Source organism: Castanea sativa, chromosome 1 (assembly GCF_040712315.1).
Source record: "Castanea sativa cultivar Marrone di Chiusa Pesio chromosome 1, ASM4071231v1".
In the NCBI taxonomy this organism is placed as follows: Eukaryota; Viridiplantae; Streptophyta; class Magnoliopsida; order Fagales; family Fagaceae; genus Castanea; species Castanea sativa.
In genome coordinates this window covers 24,557,799-24,578,667 of record NC_134013.1, presented here as the reverse complement: position 1 = coordinate 24,578,667, position 20,869 = coordinate 24,557,799, and the positions used below count along the sequence as shown (strand labels likewise).

Below are 20,869 nucleotides of genomic sequence, written 5' to 3'. Positions count from 1 at the left end.
TAAAAATTATAATATATTTTAATTGATAAAGTGGAAGAGAGATGGGGGAGAAGAAAAAGAGAGAATTGTATAGGAATATATTTTATAATTTTAGTGGGTAATATATATTATTTTAATGAGTAGAATATGAAAATAAAAGTTGAGATGTTGGGTGTATTGTAAAATGGTATGATATAATTGATAAAATAGCTTTTTGGATGGTAAAATATGATAGGATGATATTTTCTATTGTAAATGCTCTTAAAACTCCGAAAAAATAAAAAAGAAAGAATATTCTAAAATTATTCTTTTCGTTCATTTCCATTCCATTCCGTGCTAAGAGTCTATATATAAATCTAATATCCTTTTGTGCTATGAAATTCAACTCAAACAACAGTAGTTTTTCTTGTAAGTGATCAGGTAATGGCATCCTCAAGTGTTGGGCAAGAGAAGTATCGTTCCTTCTTGAGTGAAGAAGAAGTGAAGAACACCAAATGGAGGTTTGGGGTACCTAACTATGATGTTGTCAATAAGCTCTTTGAAGAAGGCAGAACTAAGGTCGCCCTTCCTTTCTCTCCTTTCTTCTGTGTGTGTGTGATATCTTTATCTCATCTGATTAGTTTAAAGGGTGTTTTTTTTTTTTTTTTTTTTTTTTTTTTGTTGTTGTTGTTGTTGTTGTTGTTGTTGTTGAAGATATGGCCTGCTGGGTCACTTGAAGAAAAGGTGCAGAACTTTGTAAAGACATGGGAAATGGAATTTTTCCATAAGACCGACCAGAATGAGTTTAAGTCCATTGATCCCAAGAAATTTACTTTCAGCTTAAATGGTATTCATTAATTACAAAGACATAAACTAGATTTCAAAGTTTTCAAGGTTATGTGATCTTGGAATGTTTATCATACATATATTTGTGTTGTCAGGAGGGAAGGCTTTAAATTTGGAAGAAATAGGCAAACTTGGGGGAGGCTATAACCCGCTACTTCAGACCTCCCTGCCAGAAAAACTCAGGGTTTACAATCCAGATAAAGAAACAGCGGCTTCTTCTCATAAAGTTTTCACTACAACATTCCCACGTGGGTTTGCTCTGGAGATTCTCCAAGTTTATACTGGGCCACCTGTGATGGTGTACAAGTTCAGGCATTGGGGTTATATGGAGGGCCCTTTCAAAGGCCATATCCCAACTGGAGAGATTATTGAACTCTTTGGAATTGCCATTTTTGAGGTTACCCTTCAAGAATATCTTTCTTTTCTTCTTTTTTCTTACTATTGTTGTCTACTTTTGTATAATTCAATTCTTTTTCCATGTTGAAACAGGTGGATGAGCAGATGAGAGTAGTGAAGGTGGAGTTCTTTTATGACCCTGGACAGTTACTCGGAGGTCTTCTGAAAGGCACTACACTACAACAAAATGTATTTTTAGTGAGGAAAAAATTCGTCACTAAAAGTCCAGTTTTTCGTCACTAAGAACCTTTAGCGACGAAATTGGACTTTTAGTGACGAAACTCATTTCGTCGCTGAAACCCCGTCGCTAAAAGTCCTAGCGATGAAAATTTTCGTCACTAAAAGTCCGGTTTGTTTTAAAAAAAAAAAACTTTTAGCGACGAAAATATTTCGTCGCTAAATGTTTTCCTCGCTAAAAACACTATTCAGTGACGAAAATATTTCGTCACTAAAAACACTTCAGTTTATTAAATCATATTTAGTGACGAACAATTTCGTCACTAAAACTATTTTCGGGTACATATAGCGACGAAAAAATTCGTCACTAAAACTATTTTTAAGAAAATCCTGGCATATATAGTGACGAAAATTTTTGTCACTAAAACCATTTCTTACAAAATTTTGCTACATTTAGCGACGAAATATTTTGTCACTAAAACAATTTTTTGTTGCAATATTTGTGACAAAAAAATTCGTCGCTAAAACTTATTTTTTGTTTTATTTTTTTCATAGTTTTGATATTAACCTGTAACCTGTCATTACATTATTAAAACCTCAAATTTGAACAACACATTTATAAAAAAAGATCTATACATTCCACAAGTAAAAAATAAAAGAAGCATCCAATTCAAACTCCTTCCATACAATAAAAGTTTGCAATACATACAATAACTCAAGATGTTTTATAACAATACAAAAAGTGTAGCATAAAATAATTAGAACTAATGAAAGATGTCCTCATATGTCTTCAAATAATGTCAAAAGTAAATCTCCTAAAAGCCACCAATAAGAAATCTGCACAAATATAAAAACAATACTACATTAAAATCATAAAGTAAAAACATTAACTATGTTATAAGAAATATTTCTAACAATGCATTAAGAGTAGTCACACCAATGAATTAAAATCACAACTCCTAATGTATAAGTTATAGAAAGCAAATATAGATTTTTAAATGTAATATAAAGTACTAACCAATAAGTGTTTTAACTTGAAGATGAACCAACCCGCTTGCTCCAACACAACAACCCACCACAAAACCAATCACAAACGTCACAAGTATAGTGTTTACAAGTATTGAAATAAACTAAAGTACTATTCATCACATCTAATCAACAAATTCCATTCACATTTGCAAGAAACTAAAAACACTCCCAATATGAATTTAAACCACCTTATAACACCATGCAAGCCACTTGCTTGCTCCAAGACAACAACTCACCACAAAACCAATCACAAATATCCCAAGTATAGAGTGTTTACAAGTATTGAAATCAATTAAAGTATTATTCATCACATCTAATCAACAAATTTCATTCACATTTGCAAGAAACTAAAAACACTCCCAATGTGAATTTAAACCACCTTATCACACCATGCAAGCCACCCGCTTGCTCCAACATAAAAACCCACCACAAATTCAATTTCCATCATCACAAGTATAGAGTTTACAAGTATTGAAATCTAATAAAGTAATATTCATCACATCTAATTTAAAATACTCATTCACATTTGCAAGAATTGAAAAAACACTCCCAATATGAATTTAAACCACCTTATAACACCATACAAGCCATCCGCTTGCTCTAACACAACAACCCACCACAAAACCAATCACAAACATCATATGTATGGAGTGTTTACAAGTATTGAAATCAATTGAAGTATTATTCATCACATCTAATCAACAATGTCCATTCACATTTGCAAGAAACTAAAAACACTTTCAATATGAATTTAAACCACCTTAATTATAACATCATGCAAGCTACCTGCTTGCTCCAACACAACAACCCACCACAAAAGCAATCACAAACATCACAAGTATGGAGTGTTTACAAGTATTGAAATCAATTGAAGTATTATTCATCACATTTAATCAACAAGGTCCATTCACATTTGCCAGAAACAAAAAACACTCCCAATATGAATTTAAATCACCTTAATTATAACATCATGCAAGCCACCCGCTTGCTTCAACTCAACAACCCACCACAAAACCAATCACAAACATCACAAGTATAGAGTATTTACAAGTATTGAAATCAATGAAATTATTATTCATCACATCCAATCAACAATGTCCATTCACATTTGCAAGAAACTAAAAACACTTCCAATATAAATTTAAACCACCTTAATTATAACATCATGCAAGCCACCCGCTTGCTCCAACATAATAACCCACCACAAAACCAATCACAAACATCACAAGTATAAAGTATTTACAAGTATTGGAATCAATGAAATTACTATTCATCACATCTAATAAAAAAGGTTCATTCACATTTGCAAAAAACTAAAAACACTCCCAATATGAATTTAAACCACCTTATAACATCATGTAAGCCACCCACTTGCTCCAACACAACAACCCACCACAAAACCAATCACAAACATCAGAAGTATAGAGTGTTTACAAGTATTGAAATCTATTAAAGTACTATTCATCACATCTAATCAACAAGATCCATTCACATTTGCAATAAATTAAAAACACTCCCAATATGAATTTAAACCAACTTATAACACCATGCAAGCCACCCGCTTGCTCCAACACAACAACCCACCACAAAACCAATCACAAACATCACAAGTATAGAGTTTTATAGGTATTTAAACAGATTTTACTTACTATGATCAAGCTAAGCGTATAAGTTTGATTTGTTGGCTAAGCTTTGGTCTTTGACTTTCACAGATCTAAGCCTCTTTTTATTCCCCCATAGCAACCCAAACTATCGCTAATCTTGTCATCACATTCAACCAAAAACCATTAAATTTCTTTTACAGTACATAAATAAAAAAACGTACTCCAATTATGGCTTAATTAACAAAGTTAGAATTATTAAATATATCATAAAGCTTCACCCTTTTAGTTCTACCAAAACATAAATTGGCAACACAGTACAAATACATGAAGCAATAAACTAAGTCTTGCAAGCAATGTAATATATACATAAACATTAATTCTAATAAAACATAGAATGTCAGTTTTAAATTATAAAGCATTAACTGAAAATACACTCTTTAGTGTTATGAGTGTTTGGCAAATTACAATGAATAGCGCTTGATTTATATATCATGAAAAGCACCACTTAAGATCTTTTTTGTGGGTTTGCAGACACTATTTATGTTCTGAAAATAGCTTTAGAGCTCTTAAAGCTCTTTTTTTGGCCCCTAAATCTCCACCTAGATGGATGAAGGTTTAGATTCTTATCTTTTTTTGCCTCTAAAACATACAAAGTGAAAATTTTTCTGCCAAAACAAACTGACCCTCAGGGAAAAAAAAACAAAAAAATAGATTTGACATACTATCAATTATATAATGACCATTAACAAAATAGACCCATAACTAAAAACACAGCAGATTAACCCTTGAAGAAAAATCACAGCCTATTAGCATGAAGTATTAACAAAATTTCGACCATTACAGAAATAATCCAAAACACAAATAAAACTTAGACCAACAAATTGATAAAACAATATTGATCCTCAAACTTGAATCCTTTGACTTCAGAACCATATCTACAAAGATTAAAAAAAAAACAAGAAAGAATCCAAAGAGTTAAAAGAGCAATATAAATGAGATGGAGAAAAATGAACAAGTATCCAAAAAAGGTGAGCAGAAGATCTTACATGATTATGTGAGAATCGGCGACGGAATGGGGAAACCGGTGACGAAATGGTGAATCGGCAACGGAATGGTGAACAGCGACGGTGGGTTCGAGCTTTTGGCGACGGACTGGTGAACGACGACGGTGGGTTCGAGCTTTTGGCGACGGAATGGTGAACAGTGATGGTGGGTTCGAGCTTTTGGCGACGGAATGGTGAACAGCGACGGTGGGTTCGAGCTTTTCGCGACGGTGGGTTTGTGTATCGGCGACGGAATGAGAATCGGGCTTATCGGCGACGGTGGGTTCGTGCATCGGCGACGGTGGGTTTGTGCATCGGCGACGGTGGGTTCGCGTATCAGCGATGGTGGGTTCGTGCATCGGCGACGGTGGGTTCGTGTATCAGCGATGGTGGGTTTGTGTATCGGTGACAGAATATGTATCGGTGACAGAATGTGTATCGGGCTTATCGACGACGGAATGAGAATCGGCGTCGGTTGGGTTTCTTCTCACCGGCGTCGGAATGAGTTTGGGTTTGGGTTCAGAACCGTCGCAAATGGTTATTGGCGACGGTTTGGGTCCTTATCGGCGACGATTATCGGCGATGGACTGGGTTTTTATCGGCGATTGGGTTTGGGTTTGGGTTCGGAACCGTGGCGAATGGTAATCAGCGACGGTTTGGGTTCCTATCGGCGACGGTTATCGGCGACGGACTGGCTTCTTATCAGCGACGGTTATCGGAACGAAGGTGAAGGTGAAGGTGAAGGCTGGATTTTGGGATTGGGGTGGGCTGGGTTCTTTTGGCTGGGAACAAAGGTGAAGGCTTTTATGTTTATGTTTAGAAAATAGGAAGAAAATATAACAGGTCATGGCTATTTATAGTGGTCTTTAGTGACGAATTGGTCCATCGCTATTGCTTCCTTTTCGTCGCAAAAGGTAGTAGGCTTTTATGTTTTTAGCGACGAAGGTCAATTTCGTCGCTAAAAAACCCAGATTTAGTGAAGATTTTTAGAGACGAAAATCATATTTCGTCGCTATAGCATACTTTTAGTGACGAATTGTGATTTCGTCACTAAAAACATGGAAGTCCAAAACTATTATTATTTTTAGTGACGACTATTTTCCGTCACTAATTCTTCCTTTTAGTGACGAAATGATTTTCGTCACTAATACCATCCACCACAATACCTATAGTGACGAAATATTTCGTCACTAAAAATTTCAACTTTTAGCGACGAAATTTATTTTTCATCACTAAATGTTATAATTTTTTTCATTATTAGTGACGAAATTCATATTTCGTCACTAAAGCTGTATTTTTAGCGACGAAAAATATTTCCTCACTAATTTTCGTCACTAAAAATACATTTTGTTGTAGTGCTAGCTTGGATGGTTCTTCTGTTGAGGAGCCAAGTTCAAGCTGCCCTGTGCTTAGGAGCACAGGGTAGCATTAGATATTAACATGGAAGATTCTGTAATCACACTTGTCTTTTCTTATCTTTTGATTTTGTATAATAACCTTAAAGGTCCAGCTTTAGTAGGAAGGTAGTTTTCTACCTGAACTGTCCCGGATTGGTCCATTCCAGCCACTATCTTTAATGTGTCTGAAATAGCTAAGTTTTTACTTTTTTGTCAATTGTTCTTTTGTTTGGGTTAGGAGATGTTGCAATTCTTCAGCCCACGAAGCTGCTAGATTTGCTTTAAATTCTAGGATGTCTTTTACTTTCAATAAGGATAATCTCCCACACCCCCCACCCCCCAACACAAAGCTTTGGCTGTAAGGAAAATTACCATCTTTGTTCCCCTTTTTTTAAGCAATAGATTGAAGTTTATTTAAAAAAAAAAAATGCGCACTGATTGCAAGAACTTTCTTAGTGGTAATTGCTTAAATATGTCTTTTTTTTTTTCTTCTTCTTCTTATAATAATAATAATAATAATAATAATAATAATAATAACCTATATATTCTATACATAAAATCGAAGCCTCTGGAGCTCCCATAATTTTCCATGTCAGCACAATATTTAAATAAAATTATAATTTTATTTAAATAAAATTATTTTTGTTTAGTCCAAACTTAACAAGGAATGAAACTCCATCTCTTTAACAAGTCCAACTTAACCCCAAACTCATCATTATCATTTAAAATAAAAAAAATTATTTTTGTCTAATCCAAACTTAACTAAGGAGTGAAACTCTATCTTTCTAATAAGTCTAACTTAAACTCAAACTATTAAAAGCAAGAGGAAAGGTGGTGTGCTTCTTGGCCACGTAGAGTATTTCCTTTTCCAATACTTCTATTGTTTTTGACTTTTTGGTTTTTATTTAATTTGAATTATTTGAAAATATTGAGCTGGCCAATTAAATAAGGTTGAAAAAAAATTAAAATAAAAAGGACCACGTGAAGCATGATAGGTATTATTGTAATTTGCTTTTTTTTTTTCCTCTCTTTCAAGATTACAATTTTATTGTTTAAATAATTATAGAATTGATGATTGTTTTTTCATTGTTTAAACTTTAAATCCGTTAAAATTTAAAACTTATTGTTTTATGGATTCATGTACTTTTTTCCTTTTCTTATATTTCTCTTTTGAATAGTCATATATTTTTTGAATTGTTTCAATAACTTATTATATTTTTTAGCATTTTGGAAGTTTTAATATCTTAATTTGTGTTAGTTTTTGCAATATTTTAACATGTTTAGCTGATTTCAATGACTATACCATGTATTATTCTTTTGAAGGTAATCACTTTTTCTTTTATATTTCTCTATTGTGTAATCATATACATTTTGTTTTGTTTAAAAAATTTATAGGAAGTAAATCTTGTGATTCTTTAATATTTTTTAATCTTTCAAAAGTTTTAACATTTGAATTATTTTTTTGATGGTAACATATCTTTCTCTTATATTTCTCTGTTGTGTAGTCACACACACACACACACACACACACATATATATATATATATATATATATATTATCTTTAATTTGTAGGTTCTGAATCTTTTGATTTTATTTCAATAGTTATAGTCATAGATTAGTAATTTGAATGTAACATATCTTTTTCTTATATTTATCTATTGTTTAGTCATATATATATATAGTTTTATTTTCAATAATTTCTAAGGAGTTTATCATCTGATTCTTTAATTTTTTTGGTCTTTCATCAGAAGTTTTAATATCTGAAATTTTGAATAAGCCATTGCACGTTCAAGCAATGGCTTCTTCATCAAATTGTAACACAAATTGAAGTCATATAAGAGCAAATTATGCAATAGTGTAGTTTCTTAATCAATTTAAGATTTTATAAAATTATTTTAGTCTACCTCACAAATAGGTAGATTTCCGTGTATAGCATGGGTTAGCGACTAGTATATATAAAATCGAAGCCTCTAAAACTCCCACAATTTTTCACGGTAGCACAATATTTAAATAAAATTATCATTTTATTTAAATAAAATTATTTTTGTTTTGTCTAAATTTAACAAGGAGTGGAACTCTATCTTTTTAACAAGTCCAAATTAAACATAAACTCAAACTCAAACTCAAACTAGGCGTTATCATTAATATTTAAATAAAATTATTTTTGTTTAGTCCAAACTTAACCAAGATTGAACCTCTAAAACCGAAGCCTCTGAAACTCCTACAATTTTCCACATCAGCACAATATTTAAATAAAATTATGATTTTATTTAAAAAAAATTATTTTTGTTTAGTCTAAATTTAATAAGGAGTGAAACTCTATCTTTTTACTCTATCTATATATATATATATATATATATATATATATATATATAACATATATAACCGAAACTTTTGAAACTCTCACAATTTTTCACGCCAGTACAATATTTAAATAAAATTATCATTTTATTTAAATAAAATTATTTTTATTTAGTCTAAACTTAATAAGGAGTGAAACTCTATCTTTCTAACAAGTCCAAATTAAACTCAAACTCATCATTATCATTAATATTTAAATAAAATTGTTTTTATTTAGTCCAAACTTAACCAAGATTGAAACTCTAAAACCGAAGCCTCTGAAACTTCCACAATTTTTTACGTCAGTATAATATTTAAATAAAATTATTTTTGTTTAGTCTAAATTTAATAAGGAGTGTAACTCTATCTTTCTAACAAGTTCAAATTAAACTCAAACTCATATTATCATTAATATTTAAATAAAATGATTTTTGTTTAGTCCAAACTTAACCAAGATTGAAACTCTATCTCTCTAACAAGTCCAACTTAAACTCAAATTTATCATTATCATTTATATATATATATATATATATATATATATATATATATATAACCGAAACCTCTGAAACTCTCACAGTTTTTCATATTAGCACAATATTTAAATAAAATTATCATTTTATTTAAATAAAATTATTTTTATTTATCTCACAAATAGATAGGTTCCCATGCATAGCACAAGTTAGCGACTAGTTATTAGTAAATATTATACAAATTTGTTAGAATGTAATAGTTAATAACAATTTGTCACTTAAAATTTGTTGTAAAAATATTATGAATATAACATTTTTCGTACTTTTTAATGGTCAGCTAATTTTGGGGGTTCTATTGATTAAAATTTGTTGGCTTTATTTCACTTGGGGGCTTAGGGTGTTCCCTCACTTGCCTATAGCATTGAGCCGCCCGTGTTAGGCAATTCTAGTGGAACCCAAAGTCAAACTTGGGTAATTTATTTGCTCCTATTGCATGACCTTCTCTGTGCTGGCCTCAAAATCTTAGTGGGTTGGGCTTTAGATTTTAGGCATTTCAGGGGCTTTAATCAGGCCTCTAAACTCGCTTTTAGTGGGTGTTGACAAATAAAAATTGCCCTTGTGTTAATTTTACTCAGGGCCGAATACGAAGTTCGTAATATTTGGTTGAACCACCAATGGAAAGGTTGAAGACGAACAACTCATTGGACATCACCAGAGGCTGGGAGTGTTAAACTAAATGCCGATGCTGAGGATGGGAGATCCTTCTCTGTCATTGCTGTTGTGGTCAGGGATTGGAGAGAGGAATTGGTATTTGCATAGCTACACGGAAAAAGGTAAATCTCTAATCTCACTCTCCAAGTGGAAGCAAGCCTTGCTTTGGGCTTTCTTATTTCCCAACTCTGATATACCTGGGAGTTGGAGGATTAGAAATCTGGTGTTAGAATCCTCTTTTATCTTGTCAGATTTTTGTCTAGATCATCCTTTTAGCTGGGTACCTAGAGATGTAAATACTGCTGCCCATGCTTTAGCATCTTGGTCTTAGACTTGTAATCTTGTGGGTTCTTTTGATTTGGGGTGCTGCCCTCCGGCTTTGTATGAGGCCTTATTCTTCAGTGTATCCATTAATTTCCTACGCTCTCTCAATACCTTCTTTTGCAATCTACTCTTTCCTTTGATATTTTGATTTTCCATTTTTAATATATATATATATATATAATAAACCTAAGGGCACAATCAATTTTACAATTGTTTGTGGGTTCTAGTTAATTCAACGAGTAAAATATCTGATAATTGAATAAGAGATTTGGGTTTAATATTTGCTTACACAAAAATCGATTGGTGTTTTGATTTGATGATGAAAAACTATTATCAGAAGCGAATACTATAGGTTGAAATTCTAAAAAAAAAAAAAAAAGTACAATTGCAGGGATGGCAATTCCTGTTTGGTGTGCAGTAAATGTGATGTAAATGGTTGTCTAGTGTCAAAGTAGTGTATTACAAATTATAGTCTGACATGTTAATAAGTTGTGAAATTTGTTGTGCGTATAGCATACAATGTTGCATTGTTAATTTAGTTGTTATGGAACTCATTTTATGATATCTTTTTTTTGCTTTGTCTTGCTTATATAGTGGTTCTATCTATGGTTCTTTTATTTTGTTTTCTACTCTTTAAAATTATGAGTAAGGAGAATAAATATAATTTCTTATAGTTGAACAAAGGAACGGGTTCGAATCTTACCAATACCAAAAAAACTAACTGTTTTATTGGCATGTGGTAAAAGTAATCATCATGGAGTAGACATCATCGATACAAATCACATGCAAGTCTATATATTGTTGGATCAAATAAAAATATTTAAATTTCATATGAATAAAGAGTAAGAACTTAGTGTTAGTGTTCAAAAAATGAGTGAGGTAAATTATAAGTAAGAGATTATATATATATGATAGGATCAAGTTACACTTGCAATATTACATCACTTAATATATTTTTATGAGTTTAATATTTTGAAAACCCCACTGTTCGATTACATGTTCTCTATTTTCTTAACCAGCATACCAAATTTCATACCAATTGTATGTTATTTACTATTTAATCTATAAACTCAGTTTTTATGTATAGTTTTACCATACAAAATGTAAAACTTAAATATTTTACAAATGAGATAGTTATTGATCTCTAATCGTTTTGAAATTTTGCAACCATGAAAGGTATAAGAAAATGTCATCCAATGCTAGTTTTTTCGAAATTTGCATCCAATAAAAAACAAATTATAGTGTGAGTCTTTTGCGTTTTTGAAGTCCAAGATTCAAGCCTAGACAACTCAAGAGAACATAAATTAATGTAATCTTGACACTTAGCTCAACGACTAGTCGATTGATCGAGAAAAATGGATTATGAATCCAAATCAGGCCCAACAAGTCATCAAATCTCTAGAATTTCAAGTCCTACTTGCTAGATATTAAATAATTGAATAGGGGTGGCTTAAATTTTTGTTTTTTGAGAGTTGCGATTATGTTGCCTAGGGTTTAGTAACCAAGTACTCTATCACCATCATGCTTTGAAGATCTGAAGATTGGTGATTAAGTTGAAGCTATTGCACATCACAAGTTGCTATGGAAATCTTCAAGATGATTCTTGAACTCACGAATGGTGTGTTTGTGTGAAGAGAGTATGTTGTAGAAGAGTCCAAAGATTTGGAGCTACATATGGTTAGGTTAGTAAGTACTAGATGAGGTAACAATATAATTAAGGCTAATTTTATTGTGTAAACTTCGATTCTATTAGTGTATATGTTTTGTTAAGTATGGCGATGAACCTCAGTGAGTTTATTTATTTATTTATTTTTGGATTAGGGTTTTCTCTTCATAACTGTATTGCTTGTGTTATTTTCTTTTTGCACTTTATTTTAATGATATTGGTTTGTTGTAATTAACCATAAAGGAGACATGCAAGCATAATTGGCTAATAAACTCGACATATAAAACTTTTGTAATTGTTTGCAATTAGGATCTAAATTTATGTGGGTATGTTTTTGAAATCACTTGGTTTCAAAAGTTTATTTCCTAAGAAATAAATCAAGTTTCTTATCTTTAAAATTAATGGTTTTGTTAGGAAGTTATTTATCATTTTTATTTTCTGGCTTATGATTTTGGGAAAAAATTGCATGGGTAGAAAATTTAAACATTTTTTTTTCTTGTTTTTGAAAGAAAAAAAAATGTTTTGGTTTAATTTATAAAATTTAATAAAATTATATAAAGAATTTTAAAGTCTATGCAACCATCTTCTATATAACTTCTTTCAACCTTTAACTACTAATATTGGTCTTCATCTTCTCTTTTTCCTTGCCACATTCCCCCTAGCTATATACCAAGCGTTACCAATAAAAATCTAGAAATGCTTTTATTGCTATATTCCTTTCAAATTGGTACATCATTTAATATATTGAAACTTTTAGATAACAAATATTCGCAAATTCACGTGAGTGTGAATTGAATCCTTACGATTTCAAATGACTTGTTCTAAAATTTACATATGGTTTACATAGTAAACCTTTGGAAACTCATTACCACAATCAGTACACATTACTTAAAAAACGTCACTTGACTTATAATTTATCAAAAGTCACAATGCTAAACAACTCAATTAAATAAACTATTATTTAGAGAAAATGCTACATAACATTTTTCCTTGCTCATCACTTAACTTTCTATAATATATTTCATTTCTACAAGTGCCAATTTTTATAAATACAAATTATTTAGTAGTAACTTTCACATATAAGTCCCTTCAGAGATACCAGGTGGTGGACTTAATGAACTAGAGAATGTGTCATAAACATGGTTTTAAAAACCGGTACGGTAAAAGAACCGAAAAATTGACTGGTTATCGGTGTTTTAGTCTGGTCGGGATTTGACTGGTGGTTAAACTAGTGACGTCATAAATAATTTAATTAATAATTTAAAAATATATATTTAAAAGTTTTTTTAACTAAGAATATTCAGTTAAACATAAATATAAAATTTAAAAACTAATGTGAGTTTGGTTTTCATGGGAAATAAAAATAACAAAACCCACAACCCATATATAAAAAGTTTATACCGGTTAAGAATCAAATTAACAATATATAATATATTATTATTATTATTATTATTATTATTATTATTATTATTATTATTATTATTATTATTATTGTTGTTGTTATTGTTGTTGTTATTGTTGTTGTTGTTATTATTATTATTATTATTATTATATATTTAATACTTATATATATACTAAGTGTCCGTTTGGGACAATTGAAAATTTTAGCTTATTTGCAATTTTAGCTTATTTTTACTACTATTTATGGTCTCACTGCACTTTTTGGTACTATTCATGAATCTCACTGTACTATTTAGTTAACTTTTACCTTTATTTATTACTTTTATTAGTAAAAAGGTTTCAATTTCAGCTAAATAAACTATTTCTAAACGAACACTAAGTATTGATATGGCTTTCTCCAATGAGTTGTCCTCTAAGTCACTTTGCTTATTTCAAGAACTTGTAACATGGCTCTAGGAGGTGGGTGAGACATAGACAAGACAGAAAAAAAAAAAAAAAAAAAATAGTCTCCTTCATTAATACTTCACATAGCCCTTTCTTTCAAACTTCCATTTCTCCTTTCAAACTTGTCACTTCTGACTGAAAGCTAAAGCAATTCTCACACTCACTCTCTCGGCCTCAAAGTATTTTTATTGCAAAATAAAAAATTTCAGGAAGTTGATGTTGCCAAGGTAATTCATATTTACCTAAAAAATAATCATGAATCACATTTTTAATCTTTAGTTGTTTACCTCTATCCCTTTCCATTGAGTTTTTTTTTTCTTCCTTCACGCAGTTTTGGATCATCATTCTTATGGGCTTTAGGCTGGATTTGAAGGAAAAAAAAATGCAACTTTTTTGTCTTTTTTTTGCTGCAAAATGCATACAGCTAAACATTATTCTAAAAAACCAGTTCAACCGGCCCGATTTTCAGTTTCCATAGTTGAACCGCTGGTTACAAGTTTTTTTCACTTTTTTTTTTTAATTTTCAATTTTAAGCATAATCGGACTGGATTAGTGGCCGGTTACCAATTGAGTCGGTTTGGTCCGCTTTTTAAAATCATGTTCGTAAATTCAGAGGTTTCAAGTTCTAGTTTCCACACTATTAATTTGTGGAGTTTTAAAGGTGTTTCATGGGTAGGGAGTAGAATAGTTTAGCTAAAAGTTTTGGTTTGTTTATATATATATATATATATATATATGAATCATTGAGCTAAAAAATTATTTAAAAAATGTTAAAAATGACAACTTTGACATAAAACAAGAAATGTTACTTTTAAAAGTTGATACACAACTTGATAATGAACAATTTGATAGTGAGCCAGATGTGCAAAGAGACGAAGATACTCCAACCAACAAGCTCCTCTTTCTAATATTGCTCTTCTTGATAATAGACTTAGTCTTATTAACAAACTGGTCCCTCCAAAATGGTTTTCAAAAGTTAAAATTATTGTCTGCCATATATATGAATTCAATGTTAGTGCTATGATTGACTCTGGTGCTAATATGAATTGCATTCAAGAAGGAATAATTCCTTCCAAGTATTATACAAATTCTACTGAGAAACTGTTTTCTGCTAATGGTACCCAAATAAAAATCAAATATGAATTAAATAATGCTCATGTATGCCATGACAATGTTTGTGTGTGTGTATATATATATATATATATACCCTAACCATATATTTGGTCTTTTCCTAAATGAATATTAGAATTATACGAGGTATTCATGCTCTAATGGACTTGTTTATCATGATTTTGGTACTAATATCCTTTCAAGACCATTAAAATGAACGCTTTAGTGTAATATATTGCGGTTATAGGTCATCCCTATCACATGATCATTGAAACTTGTTGCATTTTACAAAATACTATACTTATGTAACAAGTCAACATAAAAATTATTATCAAACCTTCTGATCCTAGCAAAGAGACATTACTTAAACTAGAAGTAACTTAATTTGAAAATTATCATATTTCTCAAAGTCACATTTTTCAACAACACTTATTTGAACAAAATATTTTATGAATCAATCAATAATATATATATATATATATATATATATATATATATATATATATATATAAAATATTTATTTTATAAAAAAATCATCAAAAAAAATATAAAATAATATTTATTTCAATTCTTTCTAATCATTCAAATGTATATAAGTTATACGGATCTTGGCCTTAAATATTATTTTGAATTCAACTAAAAAATAAGAAATTTATATACTGAGGGAAAATTGATGGCTAGAAGAGCTATGAAAAAGATTATCGTGGCAATGACAGAATTGGTCATCCTTATTCCTGTTGAAGTGCAAGCTAATTATCTTACTTTTACTTCTTTCAATTCATCTTCACTTCCAACAAACTTTCCTCATCACACTAAACTTAATAATGTTCCAAAACTATTTCATAAATGCGTTGAGGAAGAAGTAGTCAATTGTATAGCATCGCTAAAAATACCGCATAAGCATCGCAATGCAATATGAATTGTTAGATTCTAAGACTTTAGAAACTAATGTATTAAAACTTCAATTTGTATATGTTAGCAAACCATGATCAAAACATTTAGTCTAGGTTTAGACTTGCTCAAAGTTTGGTTTAATGTAAGTTTGGAATCATTGTAGGAAATTATTGTTCTATTTCTGCAAGGCTCGATCGATCGATTGAAGAATAGACTCGATCGATCAAGAATCGTGGATCAAGAATTTTCTGCAAAATTTCAAGTTGACCCAAACAGCAGTTCAAGCCTATTAAGGATTAGGGTTTCAGATCTACTTCTTCTAGTATATAAAGGAAACCCTAAGCACGCTTTTATAAGGCTTTTAAGAGAGAGAAGAGTGTGTCTTTTTTGTAGATCTAGGTGTTGTTATTGCTGTGTATGAGAATCTCTTGTGAGGTTTAGAGGTGTTTGCCTTCACATATACTTAGGGTTATCAAGGTCGAAATTGATGTCGAGAGCTTGGTGATCATTCAGTTACTTAAGTTAATCACTTGGCTAAATAACTAGGTTAAACAATTTGTGTTTTAAGGGGTCTAAAAACGTACAAGTGGTATCAGAATGGGTTAGCTCTTGTGTTTAGATCCTTTGATCTAAGAGTTGATTCTTGACCCCTGTTGTCATGGAACACGGTCACTCTCTTGTGATCCCACCTCACTTTGATAGGAACAACTATGCCTACTGGAAAGTAAGGATGAAAGCATTCCTCAAATCCATTGAGGAGAGAGTCTGGAATTCCGTTGAGTACGGATGGGAGAAGCCCACTACTCCAGTTAGTGAGTGGCAAACTTCTCAGAAGAAACAACTACTTTTAATAGCAAAGCCATGAATGCTATTTTTAATGCTGTTTCTATAGAGAAATTCAAGAGAATCTCAAATGTTGAGATTGCTCATACTGCTTGGAATATTCTTCAAACTGTGCATGAAGGCATAAAGGCAGTTAAAATTAATAAGTTGTAGCAGTTAACAACTAGATTTGAAAGCATTAGGATGTCTGATGATGAAAGTTTTAATGAATTCTATGCTAAGCTTAATGATATTGTTAATTTTGCTTATAATTTGGGTGAAATCTATGATCAACCTAAAATTGTTAGAAAGATACTTAGATCTTTGACTGAGAATTTTAGACCCAAAGTAACTGCCATCACTGAAAGCAAGGATGTGGACTTCATCACTATTGATGAACTTGTAGGATCTCTTCAGTCCTATGAGTTGGATCTACCTAAGACAAGCAAATCCAAATCAATGGCTTTTAAGTCTGTTGATAATGTTGATGTAAATGGATTTGATGATGAACTCTCTGCTACAGAGATTGCCTATCTTGCCAAGAATTTTAGAACCTTTCTTAGGAACAATAACAGAAGGGCAAGAGGTAAAAACAATGCTGAACCTAAAAATTTTAGGAGGAATAATCCCACTAAGGTGAATAACATTGAAAAATCCAAAGAGAAAGTATGTCAACCTTCTAATAATTCTATGGGTCAACAATGTTTTGGTTGTCAAGGGTATGGTCATGTGAAATCTGAATGTCCAACATTCTTGAGGTCTAAGGGTAAGGCTATGGTTGTAACCCTTAGTGATGATGAAGTTTCTGACAATGAGTTTGGTAGTGATGATGATGATGGAAACTTCATTGCTTTCACTGCTACTGCTATAGTTGATGAAAGTGTTGCTGTTGAGGAGAACCCTTCTGATGGGGAACTCTCTGAGGATGCAGATTTGCAAGAAGCCTATAATAAACTTTGCAAAGTTGCTGCAAAGGATGCTATGAGTATTGGTTTAGGCTTAAAGAAAATTGCATCTCTTGAACTTGATAAGAAAAATTTGCTTGTGAAACTGTTTGATGCTAATGAATTGTTGAATAATGTGAAGACTAAGAACATGTTTTTACTTGATAAAGTTAAGAATTTGGAACTTGAATTGTCTGTTGCTAGAGAACAAACTAATAGGTCTACAAGCTCCAAACTTGATCACATGCTGAGTGTTCAAAAGTCTCCCTCAGACAAAACTAGTTTAGGTTTTGTAGAGAGCATCTTTGTGCCTGAAACTCATTTCACAAACTTTATTCCTTCTTCTAAGCCCCTCGTGAGTGAGGTTGTCAAATTTGTAGAAGTAACACCTCCTAAGAAAATTAGGGTTGATCTTCAAGAATCAAAATCTAAGACTCCTATCCCTCTTAAGGGCAAGTTGCATGATAGAACTGCATGAGTTTGTCATTTTTGTGGAAAGTCTGGGCACATTCGTCCAAACTATTTCAAGTTGCTAGCTGCTAAGCGAGCAAATAAGCCAAAAGTACCTGTGTCTCAAGCACAAAATCCTATGGTACTTATTGGTGAGCTGGTAAAGGCTTTAAACCTTTATTCCATTTCTGGAGTTGCTCAGGATTCTAAAGTGAATAATAACTCCAATGCTAGAGTTGCATCTGAAAAGTTTTGGATGCAAAAGGCTCAATCTAATTGAGTCTTTCTAACATGGTCCTTGTACTTCATCTCTCTATTTTTTGTGACCATTCTTCTTTGTTGGTTTTTGTTTTTTTTTTCTAGGATTTGCATTGCATAACATTCATGCATTTCATTCTAGGATTGTCTTTGTTATTTCTTTTCAAAATAAAAAAAAGGGGGAAAAGGAAAGAAAAATGTGTTTTGCATTATTTTTCTTGGTTTTGAAATCAAGGTTGGCCAATTTATTTTTACATAATATGTCTATGTACCTTGTTTAGCTTGGATGAGCTTATTTATTGCACTTTACTAGTTTGAGATTTGTAGTGCATGTTGTGTGGGAAGATGTTTATAGTTTTTGATCACATGATTTTGATCTTGAAATCACATGTTTTTGATTGGCGGACTTGAACTTGTTGATAAATGCATAAATAACCATCTCACCATTGTTTACTAGCTAATCATGAACACCTTAGTGCATATCTGAAGATTGTGTGCTCGAGAAAGTGTAGCATATGCACAAAAAGAACATAAGGTGTAGCCTCTGTTTAAATAATAAAATTGGTGTGTACATTATTGGGCTATAATAAATTCATATTGAAATAAAAATTGGTATGTATATTATGAGGCAAATCAAGAAATTTACATGATTACAAGCTTGTTTTCTAGGAGATGTGAGAGTTATATGATGTAACTTTTTAGGTGATAGTCACTTTCAAACTTATGTGATGAATAATGTAGAAATTGTGATTGATTACTATCTACATATCACCTCACATGTATCTCAAGCTCTTGCTAGTAGCACACACTTCACAAGTTATTATTTGTTAAGCTTTGTACATGGAATCGTGTGTGAATCTAGTTTGGCCATCCAATATTATGTTTTCCATGGTATTTGATGCAAAATATGTTTAAGGGTTGGCAAAAATTATGTTTTTGATGATTAAAAACTTTGTTTTGAAGTTCTGGGTTGAAAACTCATGTTTTTGAAAAACTTTTAAACTCATTCTCATGCATTTCATCCATGAAATAACTTAGTTTGAGTGGTTTCTGCAAAATCTTTTGCTGTTTTTTTTTTTCAAAAATTCTGTTTTCTAGAATTTTGATCGATCGAATGCGTTTTTCGACCGATCGAAAATCCCTTGATTTTTAATTATTGCTTTCTGCCTGACTTGATTGGTATTTGATCGATGCTTGATCGATTGAAACTGAAAAATTTTCAGTTTAGGAACTAATGTATTAGAACTTCAATTTGTATATGTTGGCAAACCATGATCAAAACATTTAGTCTAGGTTTAGACTTGCTCAAAGTTTGGTTTAATGTAAGTTTGAAATCATTGTAGGAAATTACTGTTCTATTTCTGCAAGGCTCGATTGATCGAAGAATAGACTCGATCGATCGAGAATCGTGGATCAGGAATTTTCTGCAGAATTTTAAGTCGACCCAAACAGCAGTTTAAGCCCATTAAGGATTAGGGTTTTAGATCTACTTCTTCTAGTATATAAAGGAAACCCTAAGCACGTTTTTATAAGGCTTTTAAGAGAGAGAAGAGTGTGCCTCTTTTGTAGATCTAGAGTTTTGTACCCAGCTTTCTAGAGTCTTGTTGTTATTGCTGTGTATGTGAATCTCTTGTGAGATCTAGAGGTGTTTGCCTTCACATATACTTAGAGTTATCAAGATCGAAATTGATGTAGAGGGCTTGGTGATCATTCAGTTGTTGTATCAAGAGCTTAAAGATACACAAGTGGGAGTGCTTGTACTTGCTGTGAATTTAAGAAAGAAGTAGTTCGTGGACTCGGAGTTGTCACGTGGTCGTGGTAGCAAGTTTCCTACTCGAGGTAGCAATAGGATGTTAGTGGTCTAAGTCGCTATTGTGTAAAATTTAATTCTTTCATAGTGGATTCGTTTTACCTTGAGGATAACTAGGTTAAATCCTCCCTAGGTTTTTTACCGATTTGGTTTTCTTGGGTTATCATATCGTTGTGTTATTTATTTTTTTCCACACTGTTGCAATGATATGATTTATATGTGTTAACCTAGATCTGCATAATTTACCTAAGTTAATTACTTGGCTAAATAACTAGGTTAAATAATTTGTGTTTTAAGGGGTCTAAAAACGTACATGTATTATAATTTATAAGATGTTTTCGGATTTGCATGGATAAGTTTTAACCCAATTTTTAAAAACGATCCAGCATATCATACTGCTAAAAGCTGCTATGTTGACCGTATCAAAACAAAAAGTGAGGGAATTCTTTTTGCAAATTGTTTATTGAGATGTTACAGAGAATTGGTATTTAGCGCAATCTCTCTCTCTCTCTCTCTAAGCAATCAATACTTTTGTAAGGTCCAATACATTCAAATTAAACTTATTTGAAAATGGGACAAGAATTATGCCATTAGCTAGTGGATTATGTAGATGGGATTGCTCGCTTGGTCTAATTTATTAAGACCAAAATAGGATCTATCTACTAGACAAAAAATTAATCCATAATCATGGAAGTTATGCAATTAGACTACGGGAATATGAAGTTACTAAACCCAAAAAAAGAAAAAAATATTTTGGAATATTAGGACAGTGGC

General features: G+C 31.6%; 1 protein-coding gene and 1 long non-coding RNA gene across 2 annotated transcripts; one reads left to right on the top strand and one right to left on the bottom strand.

The window, feature by feature from the left end:
- The first annotated feature begins 344 nt into the window (after positions 1-344).
- On the top strand, positions 345-6,568 carry LOC142621807 (pathogen-related protein-like). The gene is made up of 5 exons (XM_075795171.1): positions 345-537; positions 673-805; positions 900-1,201; positions 1,294-1,375; positions 6,415-6,568. Exons 1-5 carry the CDS (start codon positions 403-405, stop codon positions 6,477-6,479), a joined length of 717 nt encoding a protein of 238 aa, XP_075651286.1. The 5' UTR covers positions 345-402; the 3' UTR covers positions 6,480-6,568.
- On the bottom strand, positions 2,037-5,862 carry LOC142622373 (uncharacterized). Its single transcript, XR_012841897.1, has 3 exons — positions 5,057-5,862; positions 2,396-4,945; positions 2,037-2,214 (listed from the first exon to the last, which is right to left on the bottom strand). It is a non-coding gene; the product is annotated as an uncharacterized LOC142622373 (long non-coding RNA).
- Positions 6,569-20,869: the final 14,301 nt, after the last annotated feature.

Bases quoted from the DNA above. Each gene is read 5' to 3' on its own strand.
- LOC142621807 (XM_075795171.1), top strand. From the start codon at position 403: ATGGCATCCTCAAGTGTTGGGCAAGAGAAGTATCGTTCCTTCTTGAGT. The intron at 538-672 runs GTCGCCCTTCCT...TTGTTGTTGAAG, and splicing joins TTGAAGAAGGCAGAACTAAG to ATATGGCCTGCTGGGTCACT. The intron at 1,376-6,414 runs CACTACAACAAA...GTTGTAGTGCTA, and splicing joins AGGTCTTCTGAAAGGCACTA to GCTTGGATGGTTCTTCTGTT.